Below are 20,567 nucleotides of genomic sequence, written 5' to 3' on the forward strand. Positions count from 1 at the left end.
GGAAAGTCACAAAGGGGGATATGTGCTCTTAAAAAAACCATCTTTTCGCCCCAATATGGCCCCCAAAGGGAGGCAACTCCCCATTTTTAACCCGACACAGAGTTACTCCTGCCCCCCGTGGGTCCACCAAAGATTTTTCTTTCCCAATTCTATTTGGGGCCCCTTTCCCATTTTGGACTTTACACATCTTTGGCCCCCCGCCCACCCCCTTTTTGCCGTTTTCAGGGTAAAGGCGACTAAATTTGGGGGTTTTTCATTCCCCCACACACGCCCCACAGCCCTTTTGCAGGCAAAACCCGTCCCAAACCATTCCTCCCGAAAAGGGGGGGGGGTCAGGCTGGTGTTTCTTGACCCTTCCCCGGGAAAGGGCATACCCTTTTAATGGTGGGAGGCTTAGTGGGCCATTTAAAGGCGGGCTATGCGGGGGGGCTTTTAGTGGGTGGCTTTGGGGGTTTTGTGCTTTGGTCCCCGTTTAAATTTCAGCCTTTCATGCCCTCGTGTGTTAGGGCTGAATAAAATGGGTTTTGGGTTTTGGGATGATTTTTTTTTCCCCGGGTAGGGTTCCCATGCCCAAAGGTTTGTGAGTGGGGCCAAAAATAAAGTGGCCCAATGTCCCTTTCGTATTCTTATTTCCTTTTTTTTCCCCCTCTTTTTGTCCAAACTCCCCATCAAAGCCCCTTTTTTTCCCCCATTCTTTTTTTTCCGGGCCCTTTTCGGGGCCGCCCTGGGTTTTCCTTTTCGGCGCCCACCCGGTGGGGGGAATGAGGGTCCTGGGGATTGAAAAGGCACGCTGCCTCAAAACTTTCCCCTTTGGGTGGCCCCCCTTAAGACAGGGGCACACATTGGCCCCGGGGTGTCAATCGGCTACCCTTTGGGGGGGGTTTGGGCAAAACTGGGCGTTTTGGGGGGGCTAGTGAGGTTTAAACCCCCCTAGTGCTCGGTTCTTTGTCCGGGGGGGCGGGCCCCCATCGGGGGGGAAAACGTTGGGGGCTTGTGTTGGTTATATCCCCCCCGAAACCCGGAAAGGGGTCAAGTGGTGTTCCCCTTTACCCGGCCTAAGTTGGACCCCCCCTGGTGGGGGGTAAAGGGGGAGAAATTTTCCCTTTTTTAAACATGAAACCCAAACAAAAAAACACCCTAAAAACGGAAAAAAAAGGGGGAGACGGGAAAAGGAGGGAAACAGACTCCCATTCGGGGGGTCGTTTGGGGCCTCTGGATTTTGGCCCAACGTGGTTGTGTGGAGGGGGCGATGCGACAAGCCCTTTTCGGCTCTGCCCTTCGCATTTCCGAAGGGGCTTTCAGTGTCTGGCGGGGGTCGCCCGAAAAACCCTTTAAAAGGTGAGGGTGGGAATTTTTTGTGCAAGGGGCCCGTTTCCCGGAGTTTGGGAAGTTTTGGGCTCAGGCTGAAATCAAAAGCGAAACTGTCCTCCTTTAGGGGGGGTGACCCAGTGTCAGGGTGAGGTGGAAAGGGGGGCGGACAGGTCCGACCAAAAACTTTCTTTTCCCCTTCCCTTTGGGGCCCCGGATGTTTCCCCAAGGGGCTTCGGGGGGGGCCCGGAAAAAAAACCCGATAAATTTGTGTAAGCTGTTGGGGCCGGGCCCCTTTTGCGATGTTTTTTTAAAAACCAAAAAAATTTGGACACGTGAGAGAACCCCATGTAAGGAGGAAAAGGGCGTGTTTTGGGATGTTCGGGGCGGGCAAACCCGGGGGGATTGCGTCAGTCGCCGGGGTTCGAAATGCGGGGGGTGGCCACCCCTCCCCAAACGAAAGCCTTTCCCTTTTCCCCGGAAAAAAAGAAAAAACAAATCCCGAAGGTTTAAAAACAAAAAAAGAAGTTTTCCTTTTTGAAAGGGAAAAAAACAGGTGGAATTCCCGGGGAAGCCCCTATAAGGGTGTACGCCCTGTTTGTTTAGACCCCCGGAAAGGTGGACGTCGCGGTCCCGACGACGTCCCAGGGACGCAGCCCGGGGAAAAAACCACCTGTCGGAAAAAAGGCCTTGGGTGGGGGGGCCCGGGGCCACCCTTCCCTCCCGTTTGGGGCCCGTTTCCCCCAGGGGCAGCCCGGGCGGGAAACGGAAAACCCCTTGGGGGGGAAGGGACTTTTTTTGCCTTGCCCCCCCCCAACCCCCGGCCCCCCTCACCCCCTCTGTTTTGCGGCCCTTTGGGCTGGCGGAAAAGGGCCCGGAAAAACCCCCCTTTCCTTTTCCCCAAAAAAACAAGGGGGGGAGGGTTTTTCGGGCCCCGGGGGGATCGGGAAGGGGGGCCCATGGATGGTTTGGGTATTCCCACTCGGCCGGTCGAAAAAATAAATTTTTAAAAATAAAATCCCTTGGCGGGCCCGAGCCCCCGGGAAGCAGGGGGGAGGGGGGGGTAGCGATTGGGGTAGGCTGCTGCCTTTTTTTTTTTTTTTTTAATTTTTTTTAATGGCAGTGATCCCCTGGAACATCCCGGGGGGTTTTCCCCCAATTTTTAGGAACTTCCCCGCTGCTTTGTCGTGCTTTGAAAAACCCCCAGTTTCTGGCGGGGCAGGAGATCGCCAAAAGATGGGGAAGGTTTTATTTTTTCTCTTTGGGTTTTAAACTGTTTTTAAACCCCCTCAAAGAAGCAAAAGGGAAATTTAGGGAGGTTTTTCGTCTTTTTATTCACAAGTCCCTTTTAAACGTCAGTTCCTTTTTTTGCAACCCTTTTTTTCAGGCGGGGGCAGTCAAAAGTCCACTTTAGAAAACCCTCATGTTGCTCTCTCACCTTCCCCCTTCCGTCCCTGTTTTTGAGGGAGGACCTCCTGAACCCGGGTTTACCCGCTACTCCGGTTTTTTTTGTTGGGGAAATTTTATTGGGGCACCCCGCTCTGGGGGGGAAGTGAGGGTTTAAAAAAGCCCCAGGTTTTTTTCTTTGGAAAACCTTTTTCTTTACATGGGGTTGTGGTCTTAACGACAAGGGCTCCCCCTTACCTTTTCTGTCCCCCTGGGAAAAACCCCGTGTTTAAAATCTGTCGGTCTGCGAAACCTCGTTTGGGCCTGGGGCTACGAGTGGAAAGTGCCCCCGCCCATCTGCACGGGATGTGACCACTTTTTGAGTCCTCCGCCCCCCAGAAAGGAGAAGGTGCCCCTTGCCCGACCGCCTTTTTTGAAACTATGGGCAAGCAGAAGGGTTTTTTTTACCAAAAAGTAAGAGGGGGGGCGGGGGAAAAAAACGTATTGAAAAGCCAAGGGGCCCCTGCCAAATTTGACTCGGATGTTTTAGATTGCGGGCCCCCAAAAAAGCGTTCCCCTGTTCCTCCAAGTTTAGGTCCCTAAAGCCCCCGGTTCAACGCGGAATGTCGGGAGGCCCCCAAGCTCGGAAAGAGGAGCGGGCCCAGCGACACGTTTTGGGACTGGAAAACCGATGGTTCGAAAACCCTTCCCCAGTGAGGGGGGGAAAGCCCGGGATGTTTTTTAAAAGAGCCAGAGGAAGTTTATTGGGGAGATTTTTTCTCTTCCTTAACCCTTTAAAACAACCCCAAAAGAAAATGTGGAGGGTTTTAAAAGAATTAAGGGCCAAAAACGTTTTTGCCCAAACCCTTTATTATCTTTTTAAAATTTCAGCGCTCTGGACAAGAGAAGAAAAACAGTTGGGCCCAAATTTTTTGTCCCCCAAATTTAACAGAATTGAAAATTTTGTAACAAAATTTCTCGGGGTTTTTTAAACCCAAAAAACCGTCAGGGAAAAAAACCCCTGTAATTCTTTTCCCCCAACAAACAGAATTACCAAATTTCCCTTTTACAATGAAAGAACTTTAAAAATTCCCTTTTAGATGTCCGGATCCCGTCCAGGGAATGGACCCCGGGGCCTTTTAAACCCCTTTAAAACCCCCTTCCCCCCCGTTGGGGCCCCGCTTGTTTTAAACCACATCTGGGGGCAAGGCTTTTTTCCCCCCTCCCGGCGGAGAACCCCCCCTTTTTTCCCCCTGCCGAAAAGGGAAAAAAAACCCCCCGAACCTCCAACCCCCCGCCCCAAAAGCACTGACCAATTTTTTTCTGGCCCAAAAAATGGGAAGTTTGGGTTTAAGGGAATGTGTGGAAAATAAGCCCCCCGGGCCCTTTTTGGGGAAAAAGAACGGCGGTTTCCCCAAGCTCGCTTTTACCCTTTTACCCTCTGGTTCGGTTTTTTGGAGGAAACCAAATGAAGAATTGCCCTTTTTGAACAAACAAAAAGTGGGGGCCCTTTTTTTGACTTGGGGGGAAACCTTTTTAGGGTACCCCGGGAAATTTTGGGGTTTCCTCGGACTTGCACAAGTCGGCTTTTTGGGGCCCTGCCTGTTAAACCACCCCAATTTTTTTACAAAGGCAGACAATTTTAGGTGAATTCCCCTGGACCCCCTGTTGACAATTAGAGAAAGGGGTGGGGGGTCCCGCAAGGGGGGCATCCTGTTTTTTTACTGTTTTTTAGATCAAAAATTTAAAGAATGTTTTTAATCCCTTCCGAAGGGGTCGGACAGCTCGCTGGGTTTGTGGACGATTTTGCCTTTTTTGGGAAAGGCAGCCAAGTTTTTGCCGCATCCCCGCGCCGGGCTTTTAAAAACTGCATCAACCCCAAAAACAGTGTTTGGGAGGGAGAATGGCTTCACAAAAAACGTTTCCCCAAAGAATGCTATTTTTTATTTAAATTTTTTTCCAAATTTAAACGGAACCCCGAAAATTTCCCTCTGGGGAAAAAACCCCATCCCCGGGGGTAAGGAAACCGATTTTGGGGTCGTCTTTGAAACAGAAGTGAACCTTTCCCCAGCCATATTTAAAAAATGAAAAGTAAACTTGCCCAAAAAAGGGCCCGAACATCCTCCCAGTGTGGCAAAACACGAATGGGGTGTGAATAAAAGGGGCTTTTCTTGCCCCTCTCCCCCGGCCCCGGTCCGGTTCCCCAAATGGAATTAGAAATGTTGGTATCGGCTTTGGGGCCCGGGCCCTCCACCTGAACCCGTTTGGACGTACAAACCCCCAAAGGGTCCGGGCTAGCCCTTGGGGCTTTCCCCCCCCCTGGCACAGCCGGGACCAGAGGGGGGAAAAAGCCCCTTTTCCAACGCAGCTGGGCCCTGATTTTTATTTGAAATTGTTTTTCTAACAAACCTGGGGTATGACGCGTATTCAACCCCTTTGGTTTAAAAAATTTAAAGAAACAAAGCTCATTCCCCCCTAAAACCCCTTTCCTTCCGCCGCCACTTAGAAAAGGGGGATTTTGGGTGTCGGTGGCATCTCGGTTTCTTTAGTTCCCGGGCAGCCCCGTTTGGCCTTTACAACGCCCGAGGTCCGATTTGATTTTTGGCCCCCATTTCCCTAAAGACACCCCAGGGTTTTCTGGCTACAGGAAAAAACCCTTTTCGGAACTGTTTCCACAAAAATTCCCCAAACCCTTTTCCCCCGCTTCCCTTTACGACGGTTTTCCCAAGGGCCCAGGGCCCGGGGGTCGCTGCTTGCTTTTTGTCCGCCCCTTTTCCCGACGGCCCTTTTAAAGGAACCACATCCTGGTTTGACAGTCGGGGTACACTTTCGGAAAATGACCGCATGGTTCTGGCGGTTAAAAAAAAAGGGTTTTTCTTCGAAACCAAAAGGGGTTCCCGATCTTTTCCGAACCTTGTCAGCCCCCGGAGGGATGCCCGCCGGAATATCAATCATCCCAAATGCCGGAATTTTTGAAAATTTTAATCCGCAACCCAAAGAAAAGGAAACGGGGGGTTGTGTTGGCCTGGGCCCGGACATGTTTTGGGATTTTGTGGTAAAGAAAAGGGCGGGGCTGCTGGCCGGAACCCCTGTAAAGAAAGAAATCCAGATCCTTTGTACCTAACAGGGAAGCGGAAGGGCAGGCCCTTTCATTAAAGGGTCTTTTTGGCCAAAAGGATGGAAAAACCCCCGGCGGACAAACCCGCTCTTCCCGTCGGGCCGGGAAACCCAAAAAAGCCCCCCCCTTTTTGGGGGGGGAAGAAAGAAAGGGGGGTCTGGTGATGGCCGGGGCTTTCGAAGGGGGCACCCTTTTTTTTACTCATTCTTACTTGTTTGAAGGGGGAGGAGGCCCCCGAAGCCCTTCCCGGGGACGAGCCTTTTTCAACCCTGAAAAAAAGTGCTCCTTGAAATGTTGGGTCTGCAAGGGGTTTTTTAGCGCCCTTCCCGGGCAGTTTCTTTTGAAGACTTTTTTTTCGCGATGTCCCCCGTTGGGGGGTGAAAGGACTTCTTAAAAGGGAAAGGGAAAATTTTTAACGTTTGAAGGTTTTTTTCCCCCTTTGGGGTTTTTTTAAAATTTTGGGGTGGAAAGTTTGAAGGGTGCTCGTTTTTAAATTTGGGGTTTTTTTTTTTCCTTGTAGTAGTTTTGACGCCGGGGGATAGCCTTGAGATGGCCTTTTTGGTCGGCGAAAGGGTTAAGCCCCATAAAATTTTATTTCTTTTAAATTTGGAAGGGGCCCACGCCCAAATTTTGAAATTTGGTTGGCAAATTTTCCCTTCCAAATTTTCCACCACAGGGGGCCTCGGTTTTTTTGGGGAAAGGAAGTGGCGCTAGATCCAAAATTTTGTGATGCCAGTTATTGGACTAAGGGAGGGAACTTTCCACCCAAATTTTTTGTGCCTGTTGGATGTCCCGGCCCGGGCGCAGTGATGGAAAAGTACCATGCAATGCTGCCCCGCCGGCATGCGAGCTCGGGGGTTTGCGAGCGGGGTGTATGTTTCGAAGGAGAGGATTAATGAGATTGAAACATTTATATCGGAGGTCATGATGTGTTGGATCCCACTTAGCTGTGTACAGTATGTGTCACAATTGTGAGAAAAGCTATTTCATTTCCCCACTGGGGACAATGTTGAGTTTCCAAAGGGGTTTTTTCCCCTTCCGGGGGTTTAAATTTGGCGTTTGCGATACTGGGTGGTGCCTTCAGTGATGATATTCAAGAGCGTATGGTGAATTAAACCCCAATGAAAAAATAAAAACGGCACAAATGGCTGGATTTTTATGAATGCTTTGATCTGCAGAGCTTTGATGAAACATCATCAAAATGTAAATGTTGTTGCCCTTCCACTTCCATTGTCCTGCACTAGAAAATACCTGTCCTCAAGAACTGGGAATGTCCTCAAGATGTTGAAAACGGGGCCCTTTACCAAATGTCCCCCCCCTGTGTGAAGGGCCGCCCCCGCCATGTCTGAGACCCGCCCTTCTTCAGAAGGGATCGAGCCACGCTGGGGGCCGCAAAAACCCCTGCACGCAAGCTAACACCCCCAAACGGAATTTGAGGCTACATTTTTCTTTTGATTTTGCAAGTTGACATGATATTGCGATGCGCAAAGGAAGAAGGACACTGAAACTAAAAGTTACTATCCATTTCTTAATCAGAACCTTAATGTCAGGATTAACATTTCATATTGTGAACAGTTTACACACACAAAAAAAGGTTTACTTAATCTACAGCATTTTGCAAAAGCTTTCAAAACTTTGTTGTTATGATTGTTTAGGGTTGAAGCGTAACTTTGAAAAAAAGGCAATAATGTTCAACATTTTATTTTCAGAGAAATGCACATAGATTGCTAAATCAAACAATAGATCTCTTTTTTTCTGATTCCAATGACACCAAAACCACCTTCTGTCTGCATAAAATGGAAGCTGAGATATCAAGTTTTGAAAACGCTGTTAAATTATCTCAAATGACGTTTATAATTGTAACATGTGCGAAAGTTAGAAATTGAAGACTTTTCTGATTTCAACCATATGAGCCAGCCATTATGTTCATTTCTGAATCTGAAAAAAAATCAGGCTGATTACTCATGCTATAGGGACAGTGTAAATCAAATTATGGTAATCTTCATTATATAAATCCAAGTGTAATGAGCCTTCAAAATCCTTATTTCATTTCATTTTCATTTGGCACAAATTTGTTGCCGCAAAATAAAATATTTTAAAATTCATATCTCCGGAACCGTTTAACATATATTGATAAAATTTACACCAATGGATTCAGGATGAAAGGTCTATAACTGATGTAAAACAGTTTATATGTATCTGAAATTTTGAAAAAATCAGTTTGGAGTACCTACTAGGACCATTTAGTCAAGTGCCATCCACTTTACATCTTTTGCAGTCTTTGCTCAAATTTCTTGACAAACATAGCTGGTGTCTGTATCTCTCATACCAGTTACACACCGGGATGTTTTTGTAAAGGAAGTGTAGAGCACAGCCTCGTCACGAAGTCCCCAACCTGAATGGACCTCCAATGGCAGCAGCATCAACATCATTTATCATCAAATAGAAAACAATTGTCCCAAATCTGTCATTTTTCATGTTCTCTAGTAGTGACCTCAGTTTTGATTTCTCTTCACTTCCATGCTGGGTTTAAGTTCCTGTCAAGGTCTTCACTGATTTCAGTGTTGCCGGATTGGAGGGGTGAAGTGGAAGACTCCACTCTAGAGGGGTTAAGCCAAGATTTCTCACAGTCCCACGTTTTCTCTCAGTGTGTGAGAAATCGTGGGATGTTCCCCCCTTATTTTTACCAAAAATATTTCCTTTGACATCAGGTTAGGTTTTTATCTCTTTCCCCAATGCAAATCTAAGAGGAAAATGAGAGAGAGAGAAAAAAAAGAAACAAGGAATGGGAGTCAATGACATTCATGATGATGACATTGGCGTTAGAGAAGATATCAACTGTAGACGGTTGAAGGTGATACACAGTATGCTTTAAAAAAAAAAAGGTGTGAATGTAATGTGTATGCCACAGTGAGTGAATGAGTGTGTGTGTGTGTGTGTGTGGTGTGTTTATTTAACGCCCATCCACCATGTGATTTTAGACGCAGTGTGTGTGTATGAGTGTGTGTGTGTGTGTGTGTGTATGTGTGTGTTTCCTTTTGCCTGTGTACTTGGCTGGTTGATTTGTTCTTTCTTTCACTCTGTTTTTAAAATAATATTTTGATGTTGTGTCTTCTGTGAAACTGAGGAATCTATTTTAAATGCCATCTAAGATGTGAAAGGATGCTGACACAAATACATGAACAAATGCGCAAGCTTGAAATGCAGTAATTCTAAATAAATGTGACAGAAGAGGTTGCATCACAACAAACCATAAAAACTTTATGGTCTAGTATTCACACACCTATTGTGAGGTTAAATCATTCTGAAATGTCTGTCGTTTTCTTTTTTTTTTTTCTATCACATTTATCTAGAGAGTTGAATCATTTTGATGTTATTACCAACATCCCTCAGGAAGGATTCAGTTCAAGTCTTATATGGTATCATATATCATGTCACATTATATTGCATTGTATTATATTGTATCATATCATATATTACATAATTATTGTATTATACTAAATGATATTATATTTATGTTTTAGTCATACACATCGCCTTAATTTGATTTTCATTTTTTTGCTTTTGATTCCGATGTTGAATTTGAGGTTGATGTGTTGCAGTGATCTATCATATGTGAAATACAATAAATAGATGTGTTACTATTGATGTCTTCAGTAATGCTACTGTCATCAGTCATCAATGTCATCGCTACTGTCCTTATCATTGTTATAGTGTGCCAGCAGTGTCACCCCCACCACCCACACTCTGTCCCCCCCCACCCCGCCCACCCCACCCCTCCTTCTTATCTCCCTTCCCGCTCCATCCCAAGTCCAGTCTTTGAGGTTGTGCCGACACCACGCCATCCTCCCTCCTTCCACCCCTCCACCTCCTCACCCCACTCCCAAGTCGGTGCCTTTGGTCCGCGACATCGCGTCACCCGCCCCAGCTGTAGGAATACGTGCAGTTACGTGATGTCTGCCACCATCCCCGTGTTCGAAACGGACGAGCACGTCATGTCGGAATATCCCGTGTGGCGGCCTGTCTTTCAAGTCGTTCCCTTTTTCCCCGTTCACAAACATGGCTGAGGTAGATGGCGGGACTTCGGAACGTAAACTAGGGAAAATTTATGCTAATGTGAACTTTGATCATGCCGGCTAACGTGCCGAGAGTTGTATTGTCCTGTCTCCCCAATCTCTTTGTGATGTAAACGGGTGAACCTGTCATCACAGAATGTTGTAGAAACAAGTGGAATGAATTGTAGCGAATCAGATCAATCTTTTGAATTGGACGAATTGGGATTAAGCAGTGAATCTGTCAGTCATTCACATAGCGTCACTAGGGCAAGCAAAGACTGGTTATTTCAGTTCAGCTAGTTGGGGGAGTGAGTGTTGTAGCTTGCATTAGTATACACAGTATGTTGTGGGAAGGGATAAAACCAGTCAGCACAGCCAGTTCTGAGCTGTCTCCCAGAAGAACTGACTGACACAGGGTGACTGACTGATCAGTGATGTGAGGAACAAGGAAATCCTTGTTGGGCTGTGAGTACACAACTTGTAATGGTTTTATGTTATGTTGATAACTTAGCTGTGTTGGGAAACTGTTTTATGTCAGTGGACAGCCAGTTTAAGTTGATCTTGTGGCTTGTGGAAAGAAAAGGGGTTAATGTGTGAAACTACCCACTGAGAGAAGTATTGGCCTAAATCTTTTGAGGCCCCCCCCCCCCCCCCCTTCTATTTGGTTACAGATATCTTGTTCTGTATTTTTGATGTATTACTTGTTTTGTATATAGTAGGTGGTGTTGGTTCAGTGTGAACTGAACAGATCTATAGGATAACACATTGTCAGTGTGTGCTGAGGGTTTTTCATGTGTGTGCACATGGGGGTAACAGCAAGTGTTGTGGAACACGTGTTTGATTTGTTGGTAGTTGTGGTAACATGTGTAGGAGTTGTGCTGTGTGTCAGTGGTTTACTTTGTTCAGACAATGTGGGAAGGAACATTGTAATGTGATTAATGAGTTGGCAAACTATGAGAGCATTGAGGGTCAGTGCTATGTTGTTGCACATTCCTGTTTACCAGAGATATGTTGGAAGTAATAATTTCCTTACATGTACTTGTGTTGGTGGTATACCTTGTGAAGACAAAGAGATTTGTTTGGTAATGGTAGCACACAGTTAAGTTGAATGATGGGTAACATGAGTTGGAACACAGGGTTGTATTGGTCAGTAATATGTTTTGTACACAGTATGGTAATTGGTATGTCACTGCTGGTGGCAGGTAAGCTTGATGAAGCTTGTTTTACCTCACCTAGATTTATGTGTGAGAGGAGTGCATACTGGTGGACATGTGATGAAAGGTGCTGAGAGGGTATAGGCCTTTCATGTCAGTGATGTCAGGATATTTTGAGATTTTACCTGACCTGGGTTTTGGTTGTGTGTTTGTGTTCCAGGTGTGCTGCTTGTAGGTGCTGCTTATAGGTGCTGCTTTAGGTGTAGGGTGAACTTTTTACTGTGTGCTGTATTGTAAAGTAAACACTCTATAAAAACCACTCCATGTGGCCCTGCTATTGATGTGAGGAGAGAGTGAGTGAGTGCATCATTAGTTGATCCTATATCCCCCCTGCATAACTCCCCTCTCTCTTGGAATAGAATCGAACCACAACAAGAAAACAGCACTTTTTACACAATATCATTGTTGTCGTCGCCCCCTCTTTCTCTTTTCCTCTGCCCCATTTTTCTCTAAGATTTGCATTGGGAAATGACAAGAAACCAGCTCTAATGATAAAGGAAATATATTTGATAAAAAGAAGTGGGGCTTCCACAATTTCTTGCAGTTGAGAGAAAATGTGGGAGGGGAACACCCACGATTTCTCGCAATCCCACGATTTCACTTAAAGTGAGAGAAATCGTAGACTTAAGGGAGCATTTCTTGGTCTGGCTCTGTGACCAACTTACCAGTGATAATTGTCAGTATGTTGCTTAGAAGATGCTAGCCATAATCCTGTGGATGTTGAATTTGAACAGACACCACTGAAGTGACTAGGGGGCAATGCAGGGTCTACTCTTTGCTTTTTTTTTGTTTTTTTATTTATTTTTTATTACACAATGCATAAAACACCCCCCAAAATGGACAGTGGCTGCTTACATGGCAGGTAAAAACAGTCATTCATGTAAAAGTCCTCTGTACATGTAGTGTGTGAACGTGGGAGTTGCTGCCCCATAACAGAATAAGTAGTACATAAAACATAAATGTTTTTCTAAAAAAAAGTATGAAAATATTTTACTTCAGTTGAGAAAATTTTGACTGGGGAAAGAAGGGAAAATTGGACCAAGAAAAGTTGAGAGGGTTGACTGACATGACCCGTGACCTAAACAGAGTTGGTGTTCAGGAAGTGACAAATGGCTGGGCTGTGTGGTGACTAGGTTACAGAGATTGAGGGCAAAGGTCGTGGCGTGGTGGCCACAAAGGAGTTCCACAGGGACGACTTTGTGGTGGAGTATGCAGGGGAGCTGGTCAGCATCACCACAGCCAGACAGAGAGAGCAGCTCTATGAAAAGGACGAGGAAGTGGGCTGCTACATGTACTACTTCACACATCGGAACAAACACTACTGGTCAGTACTCACCTTTTCTTTTGTTCTTTTTCATTTTGACTTGCATGTAAACAAAGGTAGTTAATGTGTAGACTATGCTTTTGGTTTGTTTTTTGACTTGTGTGTAAGCAAAGGTTGTTGATGTGTGGACAGTGCTTTTGTTTATTTAATGACTTTCTGTGTAAACAAAAGTAGTTGATGTTTGGACTTTTTTGTTGTTGTTGTTTTGCTCTCGTGTAAACAAAGGCAGTTGATGTATGGACAGTGTTTATTTGATTTGTTTGACTTGCATCCAACAAAGGTAGTTGAATATGGAGCATGTTTTTGTTGTCCAAATTTCTTAGTATACCTCAGAATGAATGAAAATGCTTTGCTAAGTAGGATAGTGGGGAGTAGAGGTTAATTAAACACCGTAATCTTGAGATGGCCATGGGTGGTCAGCTGGGCTTTACTGAAAATGGCAGTACCAATAGTGATAATATTAATGTGAAACCTGCAATAAATTAATGGTAGTTGTTTATGTGGAAGTTACCGAATAGCAGTTTTGGATATGTTTGCTTGGTACGCTATTTTTAGGAGGAGTACACCATTTTTTGGACATGAATACACCCAACACAGATTTAAGGTAAACAGGTCTGGAATTATATATAATTTGTGGATTGTACAGTATCAGCACACACTGCATGGGCACATGATGGTGTGCATGCATACATCAAGTCAGATGAGTTTCAGTTTCAGTAGCTCAAGGAGGTGTCACTGCGTTCGGACAAATCCATAAATGCTACACCACATCTGCCAAGCAGATGCCTGACCAGCAGCGTAACCCAATGCGCTTAGTCAGGCCTTGAGAAAATGAAAAAGAAAAGGTGAATAAATAATAGGTAAGCGTACATAAATAAGTAAATAAATAAATAAATAATAATTATAATATATAAAAAAGGGGTAGTACCCACACATGCATAACAGATATGCACCAAACATGCAGTTTCACAGATATGAAAGCACAGTCAAATACACATAAACGTACATGAGCCCCAACACACACACACACACGCACGCACGCACACACGCGCGCACACACACACACATTACCCTGCACCTCCTCTACCCCCCTCCACGCACTCATTTCTAGGCTATGTATCGCAGCTTCCACGGCACACACACATACACACACAAACACACTCACTCACACACACACACACACACACACACACACACACACACAGATGAACACATGTACGAGCACACACACATATGCCTATATCCCCCACCCCCAACCCCACACACATATATACAAAGATACACACACCTGCACGTTCCAGTATCCTGTTGCTCCCACTGTAGGCATGCATACACTCACATACCTCATCCTCTAACACCCCCCCCCCCCCCCCGCCCCCTCCCACACCCCCACCTCCCCCTCACACCTCCCCCTCACACCTCCCGAAACCTGGAGGAGGTCAGGCTGGTGTTCTCTTGACCCTCTCCCGGGAGGGTCACTACCTTGTCGTGGTCGGGAGGCTTAGTGGCCAGTGATCGAGCGAGCTATGTCGGCGGGGGCATCAGTGCTTCTTGGGGTTTGGTGCTCTGGTCCCAGGTCTTAATTGACAGCCTACATAGCCATCGTAGCTGTTAGGGCTGAATAAGTGGTGGTTTTGTACTGATGCCCCTGATAGGGCTTCCCATGCCGAACAGGTCGTGAGTGAGGCCCAAACTAAACGTGACCCACTGTCCCTTTCGCTGTTCTCTATTCTTCTTCTTACCGCCTCTTTTCTGTCCTCAGCTCCCCATCAAGCCTTCTTTTCCACATTCTTTTTTCTCTGCGGCCTTCTTCAGGTCCGCCGTGTTTGCCGTGCGGCGCGACCTGTGATGGAGGGGAATGAGATCCTGGGGATTGAGAGAGCACGCTGCTCTCAACACATCCCTTTGGCTCGGACCTCTCCTAAGACAGGCGGCACACATTGGCCCGTGTGTGTCAATCGGATACCCCTTGGTGGGGCTGGGTCAAGACTGGCAGTTTAGTGGCTAGCGAAGATAATCCCCGTAGTGCTCGGTTCTCTGTCCCCGGGAGCTGGGCATGATCGGAGGGGAACACGTTGGAGCTAGACTGTTGGTCGTATATCCCTCCCGAAACCTGGAAGGGGTCAAGCTGGTGTTCCCTTGACCCTGGCCCCTAAGTTGGACCCCATGGTGGGTGGGTAAGGGAGGGATGAATTTACATTTTTTTCAACATGACTTCCAAAAAATCACACCCCCCCCTAACTCTGGAAAAAGACGACGACAAGGACCGAACGACTCAGACTCCGATTCGGAGGTCGTTGAGACCTCTGGATTTTGGCCATCGTGGCTTGTGATGGAGGGCGCTGATGACGACAAGCCGTTGTCGGCTCTCAGCCCCTTCGCTATCCAGAAGGGCTTTCAGTGTCTGGCAGGATCGCTGAAATCCATCAAGAGGCTGAGGAGCGGAGCATTTTTAGTGCAGACAGAGTCCAAAAGGCAGACACAGCTCCTTCTCAAGGCGACCACTTTCGTGGATAGGGCGGTGAAGGTTTCCCCTCACAAAGGTCTCAACTGCTCAAAGGGGGTCATCAGATGCCCGGAGTTGAAAGGTGTGTCTGAGGCTGAAATCAAGAGCGAGCTGTCCTCTCAGGGAGTGACCGACGTGTACAGAGTGACGGTGAGGAAGGGGTCGGACAGAGTCCCGACCAACACTTTCTTCCTCACCTTCTGCTGCCCGGATGTCCCCAAGGACATTCGGGTCGGATACCTGATAGTTAGTGTAAGCCTGTATGTGCCGTCCCCTCTGAGATGTTTTAAATGCCAGAAATTTGGACACGTGAGAGACCGATGTAAGGAGGAAGAGGCGTGTGGCACCTGTTTGAAGGCGGCACACCAGGGCGATTGCGTCAGTGCAGCTCGGTGTGCGAACTGCGGAGGTGGCCACCCGTCCTCATCGAAAGACTGCCCCGCCTGGAAAAAAGAAAAACAAATCCAGAAGGTCAAGACAGAAAAGAAGATATCCTTCTTTGAGGCAAAGAAACAGGTGGAGGCCGCGTCGCCTAAGGCGTCGTACGCCTCTGTCGTCAGACCCAGGACGGTGGACGTCGCGGTCCAGACGACGTCCACAGGGACGCAGACGGACGACTTACCCACCTCGTCGGAACCGTTGGCCTTGGGTGGAGGCGCCGTGTCCACCCCTTCCCATCCTGTGCGGCAGTCCTCAGGGGCTGCTGGGTGGGAGCGGAAAACCTCGGGCGGAGGCATGTTGTCCGCCTCCCGCCTCACCCCCACCCCCCGGCACCCCCGCCTCTCGTCTGCCTGGCCCTCGGGCTGGCGGAAGTGGCCGGAAACCCCCCGTACCTCCAAAACTCAAGGAGGGGAGGGTTGCGGCCTCGGCGGGATCGGGAGGGGCCGAGGTGGTGGATATTCCGACTCGGTCGGAATCCGAAAAAGTAATTTCTAAAAATAAATACTCCATCCTGGCCGACCTTGAGCCACCACAAGCAGAGGAGCAGGGGGGTAGCGATGGAATAGGCTGCTGCTTTATTTTTTTAACCTTTTTAATGGCAGTGATCCACTGGAACATCCGGGGTTTCTACGCCAATTTTCAGGAACTCCAGCTGCTTTGTCGTGCTTTGAAACCTTCAGTGCTGGCGCTGCAGGAGACTCTGCAAAGAGATGGCAAGGTTTTATCTCTCTCTGGTTTTAACTCCGTTTTTAAACCCGCTCAACCGAAGCAAGAGGGATTGACGGGAGGTGTCGCTCTTTTTATTCACAAGTCCCTTTTATACAGTACAGTTCTTTTAAGCACCCCTTTACAGGCGGGTGGCAGCCCGAGTCACACTTGAGAAAACCATCACTGTCTGCTCTCTCTACCTTCCTCCTTCCGTGCGTGTTCTGTGGCAGGACCTCATGAACCTGGTCGACCAGCTCCCACGTCCGTTTTTTACTGTTGGGCGACTTCAGTGGACACTCCCCGCTCTGGGGAAGTGAGATGACATCAGCCCGAGGTCTTCTCTTGGAAAACCTTCTTTCCGACATGGACTTGTGCTGTCTTAACGACAAGTCTCCCACTTACCTTCATCTGTCCTCTGGAAAGCTCTCGTGTTTAGATCTGTCGGTCTGCGATCCATCGTTGTTCCTGGACTACGAGTGGAAAGTGCACGACGATCTGCATGGGAGTGACCACTTTCCTGTCGTCCTCCGCCCCACAGATGGAGAAGGTGACTCTCTGCCTGACCGCCTGAACTATGACAAAGCAGACTGGAGTTTTTTTTACCAAGAAGATAAGAGCGGAGCTGCAGGAAGAAACAGTATTGAAAAGCAAGGACCCTGCTGACACTCTGACTCGGATCGTTTTAGATTGCGCCAAAGCAGCAGTCCCATCGTCTACCTCTAAGCCTCAGGTCCCTAGAACGCCCTGGTTCAACGCGGAATGTCGGGAGGCCCGTAAATCTCGGAAGAGAGCACAGCGACGCGTCTTTCGGAGACCGGAGACCGATAGCGTTCGAACCCATCAACAGCTGAGGGCGAAAGCCAGGTATGTTTTTAAAAAGAGCCAGAGGAAGTCATGGAGAGATTTTTGCTCTTCCTTAACCTCCAACACACCCAAGAAGAAAGTGTGGAGGGTTTTAAAAAGAATTAAGGGCAAAAACGTATGCCCAACCTTTCATCATCTTAAACTTTCAGACGCTCTGGACACAGAGAAGAAAGCAGTTGCCAATTTGCTTGCCTCCACAATTGAACAGAACTCGAGATCTGCTAACAAATCTGCTCGGTTTCTTAAAACCAAAAACCTGTCAGAAAAAACACCATGTAACTTCTTTTCTGACAACACAGAGAATTACAACCTTCCTTTCACAATGAATGAACTTAAATCTGCCCTTCAGACCTGTACGGATTCCTGTCCAGGAATGGACGAGGTCCATTATAAACTCTTAAAGCACCTTCCCCAAACCTGTCTGGACACCCTGCTTAAAGTTTATAACCACATCTGGGTCACAGGCCTCTTTCCACCCTCCTGGCGGAAAGCCCTCATAATCCCGCTGCCGAAACCGGGAAAAGACCCCTCGAACCCCTCCAACTACCGCCCAATTGCACTGACCAGCTGCATCTGCAAACTGATGGAGAAGATGGTCAACGGTAGACTGATGTGGAAACTAGAGACCGACGGCCTTCTGGCGAAAGAACAGTGCGGTTTCCGCAAGCATCGCTCTACCGTTGACCATCTGGTTCGTCTGGAAACCACTGTAAGAAATGCCTTTGTGAACAAACAACATGTGGTGGCCATATTTTTTGACTTGGAGAAAGCTTACGATACCACGTGGAAATTTGGTATTCTCTCGGACTTGCACAAGCTCGGCTTCCGAGGACACCTGCCTCAGTTCATCCACAATTTTTTACAAGACAGACAATTCCAGGTGAGAGTCGGCACCACCCTGTCCGACATTCATGAGCAGGAACTGGGTGTCCCGCAAGGGAGCATCCTGTCGCCGGCTCTTTTCAGCATCAAAATTAATGACATCGTTCAATCCGTTCAGAAGGGATTGGACAGCTCGCTGTTCGTGGACGATTTTGCCTTATATGCAACCGGCAGCACGTATGCCAGCATCCAGCGACGGCTTCAGCTCTGCATCAACAAAATCCAGTGTTGGGCAGAGGAGAATGGCTTCACATTTTCGTCCTCCAAAACTGAATGCATCCATTTTCATAATTTTCGCCAGTTCTATCCGGACCCTGAAATCCGTCTGGGAACATCCACCATCCCGGCGGTCAAGGAAGCCAGATTTTTAGGGGTCGTCTTTGATCAGAAGCTGAACTTCCTCAGCCATATTAAAAAGCTGAAAATATCTTGCCTAAAAGCCCAGAACATCATCCGAGATGTGGCACACACGAACTGGGGTGCTGATAAGAGAACTCTCTTGCACCTCTACAGAGCCCTGGTCCGGTCCAAACTGGATTATGGAAGTGTAGTATACGGCTCAGCCAGACCGTCCTACCTGAAACTGTTGGACCCTGTACACCACCAAGGGCTCCGACTCAGCTTAGGTGCTTTCCGCACCACCCCTGTGCACAGCCTGTACGCAGAGGCGGGGGAACCGCCTCTTTCCAACCGCAGACTGAAGCTGACCCTGAATTATTATTTGAAATTGTTCTCTGAACCTACAAACCCTGCTTACGACGCTGTATTCAACAACCCTTTCAATAAGAAATTTACAGATAACCCAAACTGCATACCTCCTCTCGGACTCCGCATTCAGCCGCACTTAGAAAAGGCCGATCTGGATGTCGGTGGCATCTCGGATTTCTCTAAGTTCCCTGACAGCCCTCCGTGGACCTTTACAACACCTGAGGTCCGATTCGATCTGGCCTCGTACCGTAAGGACACCACCAGTTCTCTGGCCTACAGAACTTACTTTTCGGAACTGTGCCACAAATTCCCCACTTTTCAAAGCATCTTCACTGACGGTTCCAAGTCAGAGGACGGAGTCGCCGCATCTGCATTCTGTCCCGCCCTTCCTGACCGGCCCTCAACGGAACACATCCTGTCTGACAGCTCGGTGTACACTGCGGAACTGACCGCACTGGTTCTGGCGGTAAAAATGGTTCTCTCTTTGAAACAAAAGAGATTCATGATCTTTTCCGACTCCTTGTCAGCCCTGGAGGCGATAGCCTGCAGGAATATCACTCATCCCAAACTGCTGGAATTTTATGAAACTTTTACTCTTGCAATGAAGAAAGGATACGAGGTTGTGTTGGCCTGGGTTCCTGGACATGTTGGCATTCGTGGTAACGAAAGGGCGGACCTGCTGGTCAGGAACGCTGTAAAGAAAGAATTGTCCAGATCCTTTGTGCCGTATACAGACATGAAGCGGAAGGTGAACACCTACGTTAAAGATCTTTGGCAAGAGGAGTGGAACACCCAGACGGACAACAAGCTCTTCCAGATCCGTCCGGACCTAAAAGAGACCCTCCCTTCGGGGGTGAAGAACAGAAAGGAGGAGTCTGTGCTGTGCAGACTGCGTGCGGGGCACACTTTTTTTTACTCATTCTTACTTGTTGAAGGGGGGGAAGAGGCCCCTCGATGCATTCCCTGTGACGAGCCTCTCACCGTGAAACACGTGCTCCTTGACTGTTGGGATCTGCATGACGTTAGACGCAGACATTACACGGCGGTTTCTTTGAAGACTTTGTTTCGTGATGTCCCTCCGTGGGCGCTGATGGACTTTTTAAAAGAAGTGAACCTTTTTAACCAGATTTGAAGGTTTTAAACTATGGAAGTTTTTTTTTAAACTTTGGAGTGGAAAGTTTGAAGTGGTGACTCGTTTTAATTGGTTGGTTTTTTTTTTATTTTATCCTTGTAGTAGTTATTGACGCGGCGATAGCCTTGAAATGGCCTTAGTGGTCGGCGAGGCTCTAAGCACCATAATTTCATTTCATTTCATTTCCCCCTCACACACACACACACACACACACATACGCACGTGCACAGAACTCTCCTGACACTTGCGTACACTTACACCCTCGCACATGCACAAACGCACTCAAAAACACAGACCCACACACACACAAACACACACATACACACACGCATAGAAGCTGCCACTGATTGGCCGCAAGAGGGATGGGAAAAGATCTCTGATGCCAAGAACGTGGCGTCTAGTGTGTTGCTCAGTCTGTTGTATTTGGAAAAGCCCACAGAGACTCTGTTCTGTTTTGAAGAAACTTGCGCAATGTTGGTTTGGAAATGATGCCGATATTTGTTTGATTTGCAAAGCATCGTGCTCTACCTTTCATGTTAGACTTACGGCCACTCCCTCTCTCTGCTTTTATTTCTTTGAGGCGATCGATGGTGTGATGGCCTTGTACCTGTTCTTTTTGATATTCTTTGACTTTTCTGAGGATTTCCGATTTTCCTAGATGTAGGCCGCTCGTTGGTGTTGCGTTACCAGCAAGTCTGTCAGCTCGCTCATTTCCCTTAACACCTGCATGTCCCGGGCAGTATGATCATGTGAGTTTTTTAATCTGAAAGGTGCGCATTGCCTTATGCCACTCTGGGCTTCCCTTTCCGTTTTCAATTTTCTGTATGAGGTTCATTGAGTCGGTTAGAATCATGGCATATTGGTTTCCGGGCGGATGGATGGATGGTAGCCACTGGAGGGCATGTGTCACAGCTTCAACTT

General features: G+C 47.6%; 1 protein-coding gene across 1 annotated transcript in view; it reads left to right on the forward strand.

Annotated features, from left to right (window-relative positions):
• The window catches only part of LOC143274620 (N-lysine methyltransferase KMT5A-like), a 57,169-nt gene that overhangs the window by 27,607 nt on the left and 8,995 nt on the right, over positions 1-20,567 (forward strand). Inside the window, exon 6 of the mRNA XM_076578490.1 lies at positions 12,215-12,405. Within this exon, the coding sequence (XP_076434605.1) occupies positions 12,215-12,405 (191 nt within the window). The remainder of the gene's footprint in view (positions 1-12,214; positions 12,406-20,567) is intronic.

This window comes from Babylonia areolata, chromosome 29 (genome assembly GCF_041734735.1).
Source record: "Babylonia areolata isolate BAREFJ2019XMU chromosome 29, ASM4173473v1, whole genome shotgun sequence".
Classification (NCBI taxonomy): Eukaryota; Metazoa; Mollusca; class Gastropoda; order Neogastropoda; family Buccinidae; genus Babylonia; species Babylonia areolata.